The sequence below is a fragment of the Micropterus dolomieu genome, linkage group LG04 (assembly GCF_021292245.1).
Source record: "Micropterus dolomieu isolate WLL.071019.BEF.003 ecotype Adirondacks linkage group LG04, ASM2129224v1, whole genome shotgun sequence".
NCBI classification, from domain to species: Eukaryota; Metazoa; Chordata; class Actinopteri; order Centrarchiformes; family Centrarchidae; genus Micropterus; species Micropterus dolomieu.
This window is the reverse complement of record NC_060153.1, coordinates 9,715,862-9,735,462: the sequence shown is the minus strand read 5'-3', so window position 1 is coordinate 9,735,462 and position 19,601 is coordinate 9,715,862. Positions and strand designations below refer to the sequence as shown.

At 38.3% G+C, this 19,601-nt stretch overlaps 1 protein-coding gene across 1 annotated transcript; it reads left to right on the top strand.

Moving 5' to 3' along the window:
* Positions 1 to 1,518: 1,518 nt before the first annotated feature.
* LOC123970030 (methylthioadenosine phosphorylase) lies at positions 1,519 to 19,040 on the top strand. The gene is made up of 8 exons (XM_046047886.1): positions 1,519 to 1,676; positions 3,692 to 3,778; positions 3,940 to 3,998; positions 4,180 to 4,347; positions 11,629 to 11,731; positions 12,455 to 12,694; positions 17,177 to 17,299; positions 18,191 to 19,040. The coding sequence occupies exons 1-8, from the start codon at positions 1,653 to 1,655 to the stop codon at positions 18,227 to 18,229; spliced, it is 843 nt and encodes a 280-aa protein (XP_045903842.1). The 5' UTR covers positions 1,519 to 1,652; the 3' UTR covers positions 18,230 to 19,040.
* Positions 19,041 to 19,601: the final 561 nt, after the last annotated feature.

Here is a 19,601-nt window from a genome sequence, read left to right as displayed (position 1 = left end):
GAAATTGTAAACCCAACGTAATGCAAGGTGGTGCCAGGGAAGAGGGAGCCTTCCCCCTACCGGGATCGGGCAGTTCCTACATCACCTGGAGATAGTGCCCAGCAGCCTCCAGTTCCAACCAACCTGCAACACTGAAAAACAACACATACCAGTTCTGGCATATTGCCCTGGAGCTGTAACAGTGGCCTTACAAACAGAAGTAGTCGTAAATTTGCTTCCAAATTCAGCTAACTCAAACCTCCATCTGGTTCTTACACCTCCTTAAGATAAACAGCAGTGGCTATACAGTATAGTTAAGTTTCTATTTCATGAGACAGACCTTTTACTCTAGATTGACTATTGATTGGTCTTTGGAAACCTAAGCATGGCTCTGAAGAAAATATTACCTTTATTTAGCTGACGCTTTTATCCAAAGCAACTTATAATTGCTAGACATCTCAGAGGTCGCACAGCTCTGGAGCAACTAGGGGGTTAAGTGTCTTTCTCAGGGACACAATGGTGGATGTCTCACAGTGGGAATTGAACCCAGGGCTCCCACACCAAAGGCAAGCATCTATGCGCCACCACCACCGAGAGAATTTAATTCTCTATTTTCTAAATTGTTGATGTCAAGGCCCATTCAGGAACGTTCACATAAAATGACAATACCATTTTGTTTGCACATTTTAGTCTATTAATACAAATGACATACAACATTCTTCAGAGGACTGCAGACCATTTAAAAAGCACATTGTTGTTTTTGTTTATGTGCTCTTTTTTTCCTACTTTCCAGCATCCATTAAAAAAAGTATAATGATCAGTTAGTATATCAACTTGGTTTAGACAGGTAATGAGGAAAGAGTATACAGTTATGAAAGTATTGTAGTCGTGTGGTATATAATGTTTAAGGTTCAGAAAAAGCTGAAAAGTCTTCACTTTATTAACTAGCTACAAAAATACAAACAACTACAACTTAACACCAAAACATTATCTTACTTAGATTAGACTATAGGTGATATGTTTTACATTTTAACACGTACCAACCACCATGCATTTTCACTATATTAATCATGTGCTGTATATACTGTATATAGGCATCCATACACTGTACATAATCAATCCATTTATATATTTGCTGCATATATTTATATATCCACTTGTTTTTTCACGTGTGTACATAATAGTCCTGTCTATTCTTTTACCTTTATTTGTTGTCATTGTTCTGAGTTGTTATGTCTATTTCTGTGAAATTACATTGAGAGCAATGGTAAAATTCCTTGAATGTGTACCATAGACTGCATAAAAGTCTATATTGTACCTATGATGCTTACACATAAAGCTGATTCTGAACTAAAGCAGACAGGACGTTTCAAACATCGAGTAGACTTTAGTATTGTAGTCAACTGCAACCTGCAAGGTAAGTAAAAATGTAAATAAATGCTTTGCTTTGAAAAACGGTCAGCAGTGAAATAGATAAGATGATTAGCCTAAAACAACAAGTAAATGTAGGTTTAACGCCAAGCTTTAATTTTGAAGGCATGCAAATCAAACAGGAAGCGGGATGGTGTCCGTTGAAGTGACGGTAGTTGCTAGCGGTTGCGGCTATAAAGCGTCTTCTTCTCCACTTACTACTTGATCAGATCTTCACTTTTACAGGCAAGAATCTTGTCGTCATGGGTTCTACGGCGCCCATTAAGGTAATAACCTAAAATTGAATGTCACTTTGAAATTCTTAGTAACGGAATATTGTGTGTTTGAACACGGTGCCAGAGAGAAATCAATGGGAAAGCACAGCTAAGGGAACGTTAACGTGTCATGCCAGATGTGCAGTTACGACCGCATGGGAATGACTAATGAAGTGCGGGAAAAGCTCTTTACCTAGATGTTAGCACCGTATTCGCAAAGCTGTAACGTTACTTAAGTTATATCAAATAACTTATAGTAAACGGTCATGGCTAAATAACACAAGCTAACATGTGCATGCTAACTGCATGAAGAAGTGTTAAAACAGCTAAAGGTAAACCATCTTAAGTACAGTTGATCTGGCATGTGGCCAGAGTGCACCCAGCAGCTTTGACCCGCAGCACCGTGACAGCTGTCAGCAGGTAGTTCAATAGGGGTTGGAAGAAGTAACGTTATCCTTACCTTGTAGGTAAAAGTAGCAATATACCACGCTGAGAACTTTACATAACTGTACGTATTATCAGCTAAATATGCTTAAGTAGTTACTGAAGTTGATTATACAGGCAGTTTGGCCTTTGCCAGTGTTATGGTTGTTTTTAATCAATTATATTTGTTAGCTTTTTAACATAATATCCGACATTACAGATACTTGAAGGACCGAACAAACATTCACACAATGGACCAAATAATGTGCACTTAAGAACATTCACATCAAAGCGCCATATAATTATACTTCACTTTTGCAGAGCTAAACTACAAAACATTTCTAAGTGCAAAAATATGTTTAAGTGTAAGAGAATGATAGACCCCTCAGTATGTCATTTGCTTTGTTTTACAATCCGCAAGAAAACGTCTGGGGATACATGGCATACTGACGACCATACACATGTAACATAAGATACTAAGTTATCATTTTATATGCTCTAATTTTGGAGTATTGTTATTGTAAGCAGCATTTCAATGTTGCAGCTGGTTCAAAGTGGAACCCATTTTAACATACTGTTTTTAATCTCTATCATTTATAAGATTTTAATCTATGACTATGTATCAAATTTTAGAATCTGATCATATGTTATGTAATATATTAATTTGTACTAGTAACCAATACATTGGAGTAAAAAAGTACTAATTTGCCTCTGAAATGTAATAAAGTTACAGTAAAGTACAGTACTTGAGTAAATGTTTACCTTTGAGCACTGCTGTTTACCAACTATAAACAGTAAAGTAAATATGTAGCAAAGCTTGAATAGCGGTACAGTAGTTGAGTAAATATATTTACCTTTGGGCACCGCTGTTAACTGACAGTATGTTTGTATGTACAAACAGCTTTCTCCCTTAGAGGGAAATAGTAGCATCATGACTTGTCATTGGGGTGTTAGTGACTTATTTGAATGTGTGGTCATACAGTTTTAAACACCACTTTTTTATTTGTTGCTATTTCTTTCTTTTCATTTCCTAATTTCCCTGCACTGTATGTGAGACCCATTATGAAAAGTTTTATTGACTGCTCTGATTTATACCGCTGTTGACTCCTTGCCCCAACGGCCGATAGTTGCGCAGTATTGACCATTTTACAATATTTTAATTGTATAATTTTAATTATAGATGGTGCAGCAAGTTAATTTTTGTTTGAAACCGTTGGACTGTATTACTGTATGTTATACTGCATGTATATGGTTGCATGTCTATGTTTAATATAGACACCAAATTTTATGTTTTTAAATCCTGTGTATATAATGCTGTGAGTGAATGTCTTGCTGCAGTGAAGAAAACAAAACAAACTGCCAATATTGAAATGAAAAAATTATTTGCTAGATATTTTAATAATACAATAATGGATAGATATTTTTCATGCATATAATATATTTAATGTAGACATCTACACAAGACTTTAAATTTTATTTAATTCTGTGCTGGGCCTTAATGTTAGATGTAAATCTCTTTCTCTACACAAACAATTGCGCAATCAAAATTTGTGTGTGTGTGTTTAATGTTGTTGTCTGTTGACTTTCTCAAAATGTTTGTTTAGATTGGAATAATTGGTGGTTCAGGCCTTGATGATCCAGATATCTTGGAGGGAAGGACTGAGCGTTATGTTGACACACCGTATGGAAAGGTTAGTTGTGTTTTTGTTAATTCGTGGTCCAAAGATGTTTTTATTTTTTTTGTCAAATAGAACAATGTTTATCATAAACTCTGCCGTTCTGTTCTATTTTGCAAATTTTATGATTCCTTACAGTAATCTTAGTATTTGAATTGATTATTCTTCTTGAACAGCCATCAGATGCTCTGATACTGGGAAAGATAAAAAACGTGGAATGTGTGCTCCTTGCAAGGTGAGAAACGGTGATGTGTTCTCTATTAGCCCCATCTAGTGGAAAAAGCTTTCACTTGTAATATGTATTGTCTGCATCTCTTTCATATTTCAATCCAGCTAATGATGAGGCGCATTTTAAATCCAAGTTTATATTTTAATGTTTTTGACATTGATCTAAAAATGCTTTTTCTTCTGCTTAGACATGGGAGGCAACACACTATAATGCCATCCAATGTGAACTACCAGGCCAACATCTGGGCACTGAAAGAAGAGGGCTGTACACATTTGTTGGTTACCACAGCTTGTGGCTCACTCCGAGAGGAGATTCAGCCAGGAGACATTGTCATCATAGATCAGTTCATTGACAGGTGAGTGGGATTTGACCAAAACAGCAAGTTGGTTCAGATATTTAGTTTTTTCTTTCCACATACACTCTTGACTTATAGGAAACAGAGAATGTCAGAGCATATAAGTTGTATTCTTGATGTGTTTTTAAAGTAATTGTGGCTATCAGAGAACTTGAAAAAGGTTTTCAGGCTAAAAGCCTGTTATTAATGAGGGAAATTATTGTATAAAGTGGTTCAGAGTAATAACATGAAGTAGCTGCAAGAGCTCAAATGGACAGGCTATAAAAAATAATCAATTGCATTTACAAGTAGCACACAAATACTAGCTGTGTGAGCTTAATGCTCAAACATGAGTGGGAATAGTAATCTCTCCTGGCAGTTTTTCAGAACCTAATCCCAATTTCACTCCCACTCCTACTGTCTGTTCTGTGTAAGTAGAGATGAAATGGTATGAAAATTTCAGGGTCGTTTGTCGATTGGATCGCTTATCGACGATTGAAGGGATGATCAGAAAAAATATGCCGAAATAGGCCATTTCATATCCCAATAACGAGTTCTATCTATCTATCTATCTATCTATCTATCTATCTATCTATCTATCTATCTATCTATCTATCTATCTATCTATCTATCTATCTATCTATCGAGAGAGAGAGAGAGAGAGAGAGAGAGAGAGAGAAATTCAATGAAATATGGCATTTCCAACTGTTACTCTGTATATTTCTCTGCATTATAAAAGAGGGGTAAGTGAGAACTTAAAAGGGAGAAATCCAACACCATGACAAATATCATGATAGAGTGAACAACGACACAGCAAGTAATGTAACTATTATTGGCTAACATTTGGTTGTGGATTACCAAACTGATGCTACTTGCTGCTGCAAAACTAACATGAGAGGACGAGACTGTCCCAGAGCAGCACAGCAGCTCCAGACAACGATATTCACAGCTCTCCAGCTACTACAACTAACATCACAACAACGGCATGTCTTGGTGAACCATAAAGTAAGCTGGATCTCCGTGGGCAAGTCATTTAACGTTACATGACTAACACATCATGGCTGGCACCGCTGGATGGTGTTGTGTGGCTCGTCCATTATATTGATTGCAATTTCTTCTTTGCAGCACCGCCACATGTAGAAGAACAGACCGCGGTGAAATTAGTTCAAAGTTGGATATTAGTTTTACGTTGGACGATGATGTCGAATTCCAACGTAAAGCTAACTTCACCGCGGTGCAAACTGCTGTTCCCTTACCAAAATATTACGGTTAAGTGTGGAATTTGCGACACAACGATATAAACAATGGCGCATAATTGTAAACGATAGACGTTTTTTGATCGTCAAACATCAGATATCGTCATATTGTACAGCCCTACAATGACTGCATGCACAATTAACATAAATACAAATGTGTCTTACATACTGATAGTAATTGCAGAACAAAGGAGTCTTTTGTAGGAGTCTATTTGGTTTCTCCTGTTGGAACACTTTTACAACCAATTCGGCAACTGTCAGGTTTTAAATTAACAAAATATGTTTGTCTGGAGACTAACTACATAACGTGTTACCATATGCATTGGGCGAGTATGCAGACACACGATGCATACAGCAGCAGAACAACGTGTAGTGTTTTCACAACAGTAACACTGAGAGCTTCAGTTTACAAGCTAGAAAGACAAACCGTGACATTTTCCCTCATTCCAAAGTTCCCATGTCATGCATTGAGCTAAAAGTTAACTTACCCTGCATTCTCTATAAAGCAATTTTCTTCCATTAAAGTCCCTCAGCACTCCTATAAAAACCACAATACGACCAGACTTCAGACGGGCTGAAAAATCTCTGGAGAGCTGTCACTGCCTTCCGCTGTGTTTTCACCAACCCAAAACAAACCCACGTTGCATGCTGCACATGCGTGCCTGCGTTTAACTTTGGTTGATACTGGACCGTATTTACCGTGAGTCTTTCAAAGTGTGGTTATCGAAACACAGTTTTCATGATATTGAAATTTTAAATGGTCAGGAAGTTTACTGTTAAGCATTAAACTGTTATGCTCTTCATCCCTATGTGTAAGCATATGCCCGCTCCATCACTGCCAGTGCAGTGGTGCTTTTCAGATAAATATTTTAGACTGGGAGCAATGTGGAGAAATTAATTTGACACACTTGCTAATCACAATGAAAACATACAGTTGCTGCTATGTAGTTGTTGTTATGGCATTACTACCTGCAGCACCAACTATACTCGAGGCTCGTTCAAGTTCGCCAAATAAACGTCCTTGTTGTGCTGACATATTATCGTCGTGGCAGTTTGCTTCCATAGTGGCCGTCTGTTTTGTCACGGAAGATTTATAATTGTGTCCTTATATCAGTGTATTTCTCTGTGCATTTGTTTATTTCCAGTTTTACTCTGGAACCACCGAACTTCCTGTAAATGCTCTGAAAGTCCATACTGTCCAAAAAATGCTTTTACACTAAAAACCAACCGAACGATGGTCCGCGGGAGGTTTTACACCTGTAATTTTGTTTCGGATCAAACTTCGTCTGAAAGTCCAGACCAAATGAGGTAGGTGAAGGCCCCCTTTAAATTCAAATTCAAGTTAGCTTTATTGGCATGAATGTATAACAACAATATTGCCAAAGCATCATACAAACTACATAAGAACAATCAACCCCATACATTTCATTAAACAAGTAATTAAAGCGTAAAGGTGTGTGTGTGTATCAGTATCAGATGTGAAATTTAAAAACAAAACAATTGCTAAAATATCAAACAATCAAAATAATAATTAGAAAATTTGTACAATTATCAGTCTGAGTTTCCACTGCTTGTCCTCACTTCATGGCATGAGGAGACATCTCCCAGTAAATAGGGGAGTTTCTGTGTGTCTTATATAAATTTGAATTCGGGGTATATTTGGGAAATGTTTGCAAAGTGTTTTTGTCTTAGTGTTTTATATTTAGGGCATGAGGTTAGAAAGTGCAGCTCTGTCTCTACCTGTCCTGTGTCACACTGGGAGCAGAGTCTCTCCTCTTGTGGTAGCCAGCTCTGTCTGTGGCGACCCTTTTCTATGACCAGGCTGTGTTCACTCAGTCTGTATGTTGTCAACATTTTTCTATGTTTAGGACATTTTATTGTGCTCAGGTAACTTGCCAGTGTGAATTCTCTTTTTAGGGTCAGATAACATTGTAATTTACTTTGTGCTTTGGTTGTTTCTTTCCAGTATTCAATATATTTTTTCTTTCTGCTTGTTGATAATTTGGGTTTGGTCTGCTTGAGTTGGTGTTGCTGTCCTGAGGCTGTTGGGGACTTGTTACTGCAGAGAGCCTCAGGACCAGCTGGCTGAGGGGACTCTTCTCTGGTTTCAACTCCTGGTATGTTAGGGCTTTGTGATGGTATGTCTGGGGGTTAACTGATTTCAAGTGATTGTAAAATTTTATTGATCTCTTATGTATTTGTAGTAAGAGGGGTATTGGCCGAGTTCTGCTCTGCACAGGTTAGTTGGTGTTTTTCTCTGCACCTGCAGGATGCTCTTAGAGAATTCAGTATGGAAAGATTCTATGATTGTTTTGTCCCATTTGTCAAATTCATTATTTAGTTTTGGTCCCCAAATTTTGCTGCCATATAGAATTATTGGTTCTAGTACAAAATTATTACCTTAGATTGAGCAATTTCTATATACATACACCGCAGATCCTCTTACATGGGAGTCGCCTTGTTGCGCCGCCATGTTTCTACAGTAGCCAAAATGGATGAACCGCTCTACAGAGTGCGTTTCATCACTACATTGAATAGTACGAAGAAGAAGAGGAAGTAGTTCAAGCATCTTCCCACACATCTCACTGACAGGATTCGTGTTACTGTATGACAAGGATGTCCAGGTAGCTGAGTGAAAAAGGGGGACGGACTTGACAACACATTTAACACATTTGTCACAAGTCAATATTTTTTTTATTAGGTTGTTCAGTGGGAAGACTTAAGTGAGAATTTAACACTGGATCGTCTGGAACACAGATGTTTCAACTTTCCAAGTCTTCAGTTGCAACAAAACCTGTATTTCCGGGTTTCAGTCACTAGAAATCCACAATCTGAGTTAAATACACTTGCTGGTAAACCTGACCATATCTTTCATATTCATTAACATGGGAAAGCATATTGTCTCAGCTGTGTTTGACCTCAAGGCATATACATTGTGGTGCATGATTGCACATATTCCATTATAAGTGCCACATTAAGTAGGATGGCTTATTTGTTACCGGTGAACTTGAATTCAGCTCATTTAATTGAGATGAATTGTAAATTACTTCCCCATAGTCGTGTCATTGTGTTCCCCTGTACACTTGTATACAACTGCACCACGTTGCCTGTGGCTTCGCTTGACCGTGTCAGTGAAGCAGATGAATAGCTCAGTTTCCAGTATCAAGCACAGACAAGATCTGTTTTGCAGAAATGAGGAAGTTGCTTGTTTGGACTTGTTCAGACTTGTCCCACGGCATGTGACTGCATGTTTCTCTAGGCTTTACTTTATTGACAGTTGTTATGTCACAACTGCTTAGTTGATCTCTATGACTACTCCAAGCTGAACACCGTGCACTGCAGAAAATATACCTCAGAAAGAAAGTACATGACGGAGGGAATGAAAAGGGCAGAGCGAACAGGAGCAGGTTTAAAGGGCTGTGTGTGTGTGTGTGTGTGTGTGTGTGTGTGTGGGGGGGGGGGGGGGGGGGGGGGGGGGGGGGGGGGGCGGCTTGACAAGGCAGGAAGTGTCTAGTCAGCTTTCTTTAAGGGAGCAGAATTCATAGGGAAAATCTGACAGTCCAGACACTGTACAAGTATTGCTTGATAAACCGGAAAGACTTAATGTAGTAAAATACTTATTTGCACATTCTCATTTAAAAAAAACAAACTCTGGATATGCCAGAGATGTTCACAAGTCTGAGTCCAAGTCAAGTCTCAAGTCTCTCGTGGTTATAATGAATGCTGTATCACTTGCTGCGTTCCATCCAGGCTGCTTAGAACACTGCATAACTGTAAGGGGATATAAGGGATTCTTTAACTATAACCCGTTTTTCATTTACAGAGCACAACCATGTAAACTTTATAAACTACTGTAAGTCAACACATTACCCAGACTCTCAAACCAGTGTAACGTGTTGCCATAGATAATGGCATGCACCCATACTGGATGGTTATACAATCTGAATAGTGCTGTCATTTCCCAAAGCTTTAGATCTTTAAAGTGACAAGCTGTACTTCAGATCTGATGTGATGGAACTGTGTTGGAAGTTGGTGCTGGAGGAGGATTTGTGGTATATGTCTAATGCTTAGCATTTTAAGTTAATAAATTAATTAATAATAATAACTTTATATAGCACCTTTTACAAGAACCAAGGACGCTTTACACATAATTGCAGAGACAGAGCAACAAAAAGTCATTCAGGGTTGAATGGCTTTGTGAAGAGATGAGTTTTTTTGAAGGTGTCCAGAGAGGGAGTATTTCGGATCTCTGTGGGGATGGAGTTCCAGAGGGTGGGGGCTGCGACGCTGAAGGCTCTGTCTCCAAAAGTCCATAGTCTGGTGTGGGGGACAGAGAGCAGGCCCTTGTCGGTGGACCGCAGGTTCTGTGAGGGGGAGTAGGGGTGGAGAAGAGATTTGTAGGTGATGTGGAATTTGACCGTGTGTGTGTGTGTGTGTGTGTGTGTGTGTGTGAACCCTGGCAGCCGAGTTCTGGACATATTGTAGCCTGTCCAGGACCTTGCTGTGTACCATTTTATATTTATCTTAAACGTGTATTTTAGTCTTTTCTTTCTTATATTGTTTTTTGGGTATTATTACACTTGTTAAAGCACTTTGTAACTTGTTTTTGAAAAGTACTCTACAAATAAAGATTATTATTATTACCCCATACAGGACACCATTACAGTAGTCCAGGCGGGAGGTGATGAAAGCATGGATGAGAGACTCTGCCACAGAGTGATGGTCGAAGTCTGGAGATGTTTTTGAGGTGGTAGAAAGCAGATTTAGTAATAAGTTTGACATGTGACTGGAAAGATAGGGTGGAGTCCAAGATGACACCAAGATTGCGGACTTCTTGGGATGGAGAGATGGAGCAACCATCCACTTTGAGGAGTAGATCACCTACCCTCAGGAGCAGCGGCTTGGGAGCCACTACCATTAGCTCCATTTTGCCATTAGCTCCGTTTTTGTAATTTGAATATCTGGTAGTAATAGGCTGTGAGAGCCATTCTTTGCAACAATGACTCTGAAATGAAATGCCAAGCCAAGATAACTTAATTTCTACTCAGCTCATAGTTTATCCCACACACTGCTGTTATTTATTTTTTCAGCAGGGTGGAGCTGCAGCTGGCTCATTCTATTTAAGCATTGACTTGAGTTCTTCCCATGCCAAGGTAATGAGCAAGAGATAGGGCTGGGCATTAACTTAGGATTACTGCAGACCGAGACATTCATATTTTGGATGTCTGAAATATTTGTGTTGTGACCAAACCTATGGCATTATCTATACACACTGATAGAACAGAACACTAGAATTACAAGCTGATGCAGCGAGACACAAAATCCTGGGTGTTTTCAGGGCACTGGGCTAATTGAGTCAGTGTCTTGTGGTCTCCCGGCCCATCTCCATACAGAGCTAAAGGGAGGCAGGCTGGCACCGTGCCTGGTGGAACTCCGCTGACTCAGCAGAACTGTGACTTGGACAAGCATTGTTGGCTTGGTGCGAGAGACCAGGTCACTACTCTTCTCTGTTAATGCTTTTATAGTCCTGGGCTGTATATAACATGTTTAATGATGGAAACAATTCAATCACTCTGATAAACTTGTAGTTTATCATTAAACTGTGGCTGCTCTAGAAGATTTCAAACGGCAGATTTGTTAGATTATGACTCTGGCAAAATATGCTGCTTGGTTCTTGATTAATGTTCGTGTTGACAGTGTTTCTGAGAATTGTTTTTTTTCTACTCGGTCATTGCTCTTTATAGTGTTTTGTATGTTGATGTCTGGTTTCTGTCTTATGTTTTTTTGTTTGTTTTGTTTTTTTTCAACTTTCATTTGCATTCATTTTCATTGCCAATCTGACATAAATAAAGTGAAAATGAATTGTCTATGATTTATTTCTACAATAGCATAACTTTTGAAATTTGCTAATCTAATCAAACCAAGTCATTTGATCAAGGATTTTGTTAATTTAAAACAATTGAACCTTACAATGGTGTGTGTAATTTCCTGGTTTGCTTTAGGATTGAATAACTTTCCATACTTCCTGTCTGCTTCCTTTTGCCAGGACTACCAAAAGAGCTCAGACTCTGTATGACGGCCAGCCCACTAGTCCTCCAGGTGTCTGTCACATCCCCATGGCTGAGCCTTTCTGCAACAGAACCAGAGAGGTGAGTTCTCAAATACCTGTACATATATTGTACATCATACATGTAATTCCTCGAGCTTTTGTGCCATAATTTGTTTCACAAAATTATTCTCAAATCAAACTTAACTTAATTTTAATTGTGTGTAAACATTACATTTGTACAACATTCATATCAAATTCAATTATTTGAGTTGTCCCGACCAAAATAGACTTGAAGGTGTGTATTGGTGGATCGAGAGACGAAATAAAGCACAGTTCACATGCCTTTGGACACTGAAACACTGAGCGAAATAGTTGACAGCTGAATCTCATCATGGACATGACAAGTGGTGAATATTTTAGAAATGACTTGATTATGGACGTTAATTTGATAATATTTAAACACATGAAAAACTTTGTAGCAAAACTATGTGTCACTGGGGCTTAACAGTGTAAAAAAACAGTATGTGATCAATTATTAATTTTTACTCAAATCTCATATTCAGGATTTAGATATAGTTAGTTCATTTTTAAGTTGAACTTTGAGTTCAAGTTTTAGGTAGGCCTAACTTCTGTCTTTCAAGCAAGCAAATTGTAACAGCATCCTTAATCCATAATGTTGCTAATTATTTGTAAATTATTGTTAGAAAATGGAAGAAGTAGTTTAGAGAATGAGAGGATAAGCTATTGAAACTATGTCAACAGTTCCCACCTACTCTCGTATTGACTTAATGGAGACTGTTACTAACTCTCTATCCTGGTGCAGGTGTTGGTGGAGGTGGCGCGGAGCCTGGGGGTCAAGTGCCATGTACGAGGGACTATGCTGACTATTGAGGGGCCCCGCTTTTCCTCGCGGGCCGAGAGCCTGATGTTCCGCCAGTGGGGCGCTGACGTCATCAATATGACCACTGTGCCAGAGGTGGTCCTCGCCAAGGAGGCCGGCTTGTGCTATGCCAGCATCGCCATGGCAACAGACTACGACTGTTGGAAGGAACACGAGGAGGCGGTGAGTGGCAGGCTGGATGTCCTGACCACCGTTTTTATGGCCTTGATGTCTCTTGATCGTGTATTGTGCGAGTCAGTAGTTGTCAGCAAAGGGCGAACGGTTGATGTATTTTGTGTGACATCACTTCCTTCCTATTCTATTTAAATGTTACTTGCTTTTAGATGTCTTTATTATTTATTAGAGGTGCTCCGATCAGGGTTTTTTGGACCGATTGCTGAAAGCAGTATTGTCTCTGTCTTAGAGACTTAAATCATAGCAGCCTTTGCATGGTTACTACGAACATATTATAGTGTAACAAATGTAGATTTCCTGTAGAATAAACAGTGAGGAGTCAAAACTGGCATCAATGAGACTTGGGGGGGAAAGGGAAAGTTAAATAACTAAAAGTACAATGTTAATTCCATATTATACTGTTAGTATATTGTTAATATTACTTATAGTTACTTTACTCATTATAATTTCATATAGTTTAACACTAGGATAGGCCTAATATTATTTCAGTGGGTTGTTTTCTTCTATTAAATCATTGTCTACAGTCTACATCTTTTACATAAGCCTTTTGCCACCGGCTTTACCAGAGGTGAGAGTAGCAAGCACTTTAAATAGGCCAGCAAATTTTTATTTGATTTTGGGAGAATCACAGGGAAAACGGGAGGGTTGACATGAGAGGAGTAGAGAGAGGAGTGGGGTAATGTGAGGCTACATCCACACTACGATGGTTTTTTAAACCGTTTTATAACGAATACGATCTTCTCCGTCCACAGCAGCGTTTTAGTTGTGTATCAGAGTTAATCTCTGTCCATATTAAAACGACTGAAAACACACATCTATTGGCTGTTTACGTACACTGGGCATGCAAGTGCCAGTGTAAACATGAAGCAGATGGTCTACTCGGCAGTTGCAGAAGATTTGGCGAAAGAAGAAAGTAATACAGACGAAGAACCACACCAAGTATTTATTTATTTATTTATTTTGCATCGACCGACAACGAAGTGGATCTGTTACTGAAAGCAACACTGGAATACAAACTGTGGCGGCAGGAAACAGTCTGGGAGTCGTCACAAAGTAAATATGGCGAAATGCACAGTAGGCCTACGTGTTATTTACACAGTACAAAATATTTTAATAAAAGTACTTAAACTAAAACTCTGTCAGTTGCGTCATTGTTTTGCTTTGCATGACTGATAAGACGGAATCAGAAAGCCAAATGTGAGTGTCTGTGTCATCGTTTAATACAGTCCTCCGTTTTTGCCCACGGGGTCAGCTGCGTTTTCAAACAAACCTCTTCGGATTCGCCGTTTTGATCCAGACAGGAGGCGAAACAAAAGGTCTCCGTTTAAAGACAAAAACGGGGAGAGAGGGAGGCAGTCAGCTGATTGAGTGGCTCCTCTCTTTGCATCAAGAAACTCTCACAGAAGGATCAGTCTCTCTCTGCCTGATGCGCTGTGGGTCAAGACAATTAAACTCTGGTAGCGGGCTGCGTGTGTGTGAGAGGAGCGCGACAGTTTACATGATCGTTCCTGCTTGTTGCTCCGCTTGTCTGATTGCTGCTCAACACTCATTGTAAATGACTAACTGGGCGCATCAGTCGCTTCCTGTCTGAAGGACTTTGGTGCACCAATCAAACTAGTTAATGCCATTATTAGCTACACGTTTTACTAAGCTGTGTTGATGGCAGATGGATTACAGTTTTGTGTTTCTTTTTAACTTTTCTTGCTAGCTAGCAGCTGAGCTTGATTACAGCTGTTAGTTAAACTTGGTGGTTTCGTTCTTTCTCCACCTATAATCACGTCCCCATTAACTTATTCTCTTACATAATAGGATCAGGAACTCTACTTTGACACCTGACCCACATCCAGCATCGCTTATTGCTAGCTTATAGGCCAAGGTGCTAAACTAGCTCATTAATTCCTCTACTAATTACAAATTCTTTCTGGGATTTTCCTCTCCTTATTTCCCCCATTCCTTCTAATCAGGCAGCTGATTTTCTAAAAGGGGTGTACAGCATTGGCCAGGTCACTTTAGACCAGTGATTCAGAGAGTAGGGTCCAGCACCCCCTGAGAGTCTATTCCACATAACCATTTTCTCTGCAAAACAATTTGTTGAGGTAAAATTTGCTGCACCATAAAAATGCACATGTGTGGAACACTTGTGCCACCAGATGCAATTAAACAATTATTGCACAATTATATCCAGTCCTCCCACATTAGCTTTGAGCCAGCAGTGTGATTGCGACATCAGGGTAATAATCATTGCTCTCAGAGAAAAGTGTTGATGATAAGGACTTTAGTGCTTTGACACATACTAGCTTGTTTTTCTCCTCAGTGTCTTTGACTGGAAGGTTTTCTGAGTTGTGCTTGTAACAGAAGGACCATGGCTACTGTAAACCACAGTGATCATTGTCATCTTGTTGCAGGAAACAGCGTTTGGGTTCATGAGGTCCTCCTCACTTTTTGACACAGAGCATGCTAATGTTTGATCACTTGAACTGTATTATATATACATAGTTACATGTTGTTTGGGTACACATTCAGTGTCTCACCATTTGGGGAAAAAGGTATTTTTATTTTTTCATATTTAAAAAAGTTTATGTATACGTTTCCGGGATATTTGACAAAAAACATTAAGAGCAAACATAATTTGTAAATTGTTTGTTCATAAACAATTTCTTTTTTTAGTAATAGCTCTGTCGCTTTTAAGGCAGTCCTGTCCGAAGAACTTTTCTTCCTTCCTGGAGCTGATATGCAGAGAAGTGTTGTAGGTGGCAACAAAAGAGCAAGTCTCTGAAGTAATTCTCTTCAAATAAGTCTTTATTAAAGCATACTTTCTACAGTTAGCACATCACTAAAGCATTACATTATTAAGGAGAAACTAATGGTTTTTAGATCCCCTTTTTTTTTTTTTTTTTTTTTTTTTTTTTTTTTTAGTATGATGGGTTCTCAACAAAGGTTTTCGCTATCTGTGCTCCATTTGCAGACTAGACTAGACTATCTGTGGTGTCTTATGGCTTCCAAGTGACCTACTCTCTGTCAGACACTCTGGATAATGCAGTTGATATACTGCGTGTGGGCGAGTTTTGGCTTAATTATCACTGATCCAGCCCAACTCGACTTCCGAGTTCCTGCAGCTGACCTCTTCCCCCTCCTGTTGCAGGAGGCTCGCCACATCCTTCCGCCCCTCCACCCCCCCAGCCAGCCTCATACTACCTCCTGGCCTCCCCCTCCTTACACCCCCCACCCACCTCCCTAGTTGGCTTGCCTGCCAGCCTCCGGTGGAAGCCCTGCCAGAGGAGGTTGAGTCACACTGAGTCATCAGCTTCAGTCTTCATCCTGGCAAACACCACAAAAACATGAACCTAGTCATTGAATGTGACATGAAAACAATGCACTCAAGGGAGGGTTTAATGAAGGTTACAGGAGGTAAACACCAGCACTTACTGTGCACTGAACATCTGGCTGAGTAATGTTGATATTGTCACATACTTTCATACAGATATACTTAAACATTTTATGTTGACCTGAGGCCTCCTTTTTTCAGCAGATAGCATGCACAACATATTGCACTGTTTTGATTTTTATTCGCCATTCCTATTGTAGGGAAGTCAGTTGTGAATAATGTGATGATTACCAGTGTCATAGACATGGCAGGTGAAATGGCTCAAGGCTTAATACCACAAAATTGAGTCATTGGAATACAGGGTACAGCTGGCTGCTAGAAAAACAATGTGCTGATCTTCACATCTGCAAGGATGTGAATAGTTTCTTGTATTGACTGTGGCTGAGGTCCTGTTGTGGCAGTGATTTGAATAAACTCAAGAACTTTCACCAGCTCACCTTGCTGTCCTGGATTGATTATCATAGATATTTATGGACTTCAGTGGGGCGAATTATGACTGTTACTGTTGTACAAAACTCTATTGTCCAAGTTACAATTCCCCAAAAATTATTATAAAGTTATTAGGTGTGAAGAGTTAACAGTGTAATAAAGTTCAGATTTCATTAAAACATTTGTAATAATTGATTTTGTTTGTCAAAATAAATTTGCCACATCTTGATATACTATATACAGTATATTAATGTTAAACACTTTCAACCATATCCCCCTATTTTTCGGCAGTTCCATTAATAAATACGCATAAAGGTCTTTATAATCAGCTTCTCAACTGAAAGTTTTATCCTTTTCTGGAATTCCACATATGATCTCCATTTGAAATAATTGAGAGAAATGCTGTGTGTTGAAAATGAAACATCAGATATATCTGCCGCTCTGATTTTACATGATAGTGTCTTCCCTCACGTCACACATCAGTACAATGTTATTCACAGTGCAATCATTGTCTTTAGCGTCAGTAAAGATACATGTGAAATTACCTTTTTGGGAAAAACAAACTGACTCTGACACTTTTTTTAGAGGAGGTTGAAGTTTGCATTGCTGCATGTGATTCTTATCACACAGTGGCTGTTTTTCTTCCCTTGTCCCAGGTCTGTGTTGACAACGTAATGAAGACGATGAAGGAGAACGCCAACAAAGCCAGCAGTATTCTCCTAACTGCAATACCACAGATTAGTCAGATGGACTGGGCTCAGACAATGAAGACCTTGAAAGTAAGTTGTTGACTGTATGATGATTCATTTCCATTCAGTAAGTCTTTGGAGAAGTTGTGAAAGGGGGGTCTGTTTACCTTTTTTTAACTTTTTTTTTTTTTTTTTTTTTTTTTAAGCTGGCTATCTTGAACTGAGATCTGTCCTTTTTTTTTTTTTTTTTTTTTTTAATCTCTTCTGTCTCACCAAAACTACCTCCTTAAACTGTGGTTCAAGAGAATAGTCAAACCATCTGGAGCATGACCACTCTGAAAACACTACACTTTTATGAGGGTGATTATTACTGTGAGGCTGTGAGAGTTACTTCCATCTGAGAGGCTGACTCAGACATCATGATTCTGTGTCGCACCCTTATTATAGTGTTTAAAAAAAAAAAATCAGCAGGTTTGAGTGGAAATTGGTATTGACAACATGAGCATAAAAAGAGACCACAACTGCAACACATAGTACAGTCTTAACCCAATAAATGTGATAATAAAAATATCAAATGTGTATATGTTTTATATTAATTGCACTTCAGAGAACCACATTATGAACAATGTTATTAAACTTTGTAGATAATTTTTAATGAACACGTTTCATGCTTGAAAAAGGTTGGTAAGGTAAGTAGTTACATTTCTGTTCAAAACCCATGTTGGTTTGTTTATTGGAAACGCTCACACTTTTGGAAAAAGTACAGCATTAAAGCTTCCTAATATTTAATTTATTTTATTAGAATTGGTAATAATGACTGGCAGGTGTGTTTAAATAAAATATTTTTAAAAATATATATCAATTATTATTATTTTTTTAAATTATGTCCCCTGTCTTCTCTCGACAGTAACTACTATAATTGTTGCTGTTTACCTGTGAGACATATTTGGAAAATAAACTCTTTTCTTCCTTCCTTTACAGTCAATGGCACAATCTTCAGTAATGTTACCAAAACACTAAGAAAACAGTGAAGTAGAAAAGGATCCGGACCCCAGAAAGGACATGGACAACAGACTCTGCCTGTGGATTTGTTATTAGTGAAACAAGAAAGTGCCTCACATAAATAATGCATGTGCTCTGTCTTCAGCTGAAGTTCAGTGTTTTTTCTTTGACTCAAAATAAACATAACACCCCCTCCCCCTGATTCACAGCTCACTCTTTTTCTCTGGAACTCTTATCAGTATCATAACTTTTCTTTCACATGTTTCGGTACAATCATGTGAAAAAATTTTAAGTCTTCTTAAGATTCTACTCATTTTTGTGTGTGTGTGTGTGTGTGTGTGAGAGGAGTAGAATCTTAAGAAGACTTAAAATTTTTTCACATGATTGTACCGAAACATGAAACTATTTTTTTTTTGTTTTTTTGTCTCTGTAAGCATTCGGAATTTGTTTGTTGCCTGTAAACCATTAGTGTCTTTATTGCAGGTAATGCAGGAGATAATAAAAATGCTTTGCAAGTTTAGCACATTGAGATTTTGTTACTGCCTTAGTTATGATGAACTATGATAATGTTTTTAAAGTTGAATCTGATGTCTTAAACATTTGTTGGAATTACTCAAGTAAAATATTTTACATGTCTGTACACATTTCAGCAACATTTAGGATAATATATGATTCATGGAATACTTTCATTTAATTTGCTCTTCATGATGGTTTTTGTGTTTCCCGAATCAAAACAACCAACAGCATTTCATTTATATATTGGATACTGCACTGTACATGCAAACTGTTTTCCAGCTATCATTAAATTAGCTAATTGGAGAACTTTTGAGAAACCTGTACTGACTGCATTTATTGACACTGACAGAGAGGAAAGACATATTCTTTTGCAACTAAAAGGTTTGCTATACTGTAGAGTTCATCATCTAATGAAATTAGCATTTTTTTTATCACACAGCAGTTCTAAAAAGATTTAGTCTCTTGTATTTCCTCTTCCTGTTGCCTTGTCTCACCAATATGAATGCGTTATGCAGCATACATTATAGCTCAATAGGATTTGAGGTCATGCTCAAGTTGTTAGTAAAAGAAAATTAAGGCAAATTGAACTGATTAAAATGTATCTTATGGTACCATACAGTGTTATTTAACATGCTCAATGTGCGCTGCAATGCAACCCAACGATTTCGTAGAATAATTTAAATCGAAAATCATTCTATTGTTTGAAATATGATAAGCAGAATGTATTATTGTTAAAATAAAATCGGTTTGCCACATTACTGTAAAATAATCACTCCTGTAAGGCTGCATATTTCACCCATGCCTGGACGTTAAACTCCATTTCATAAGAGACAAAACAATGCTATTTATGCCCTCCGTGGTTTGGGAGACTTTG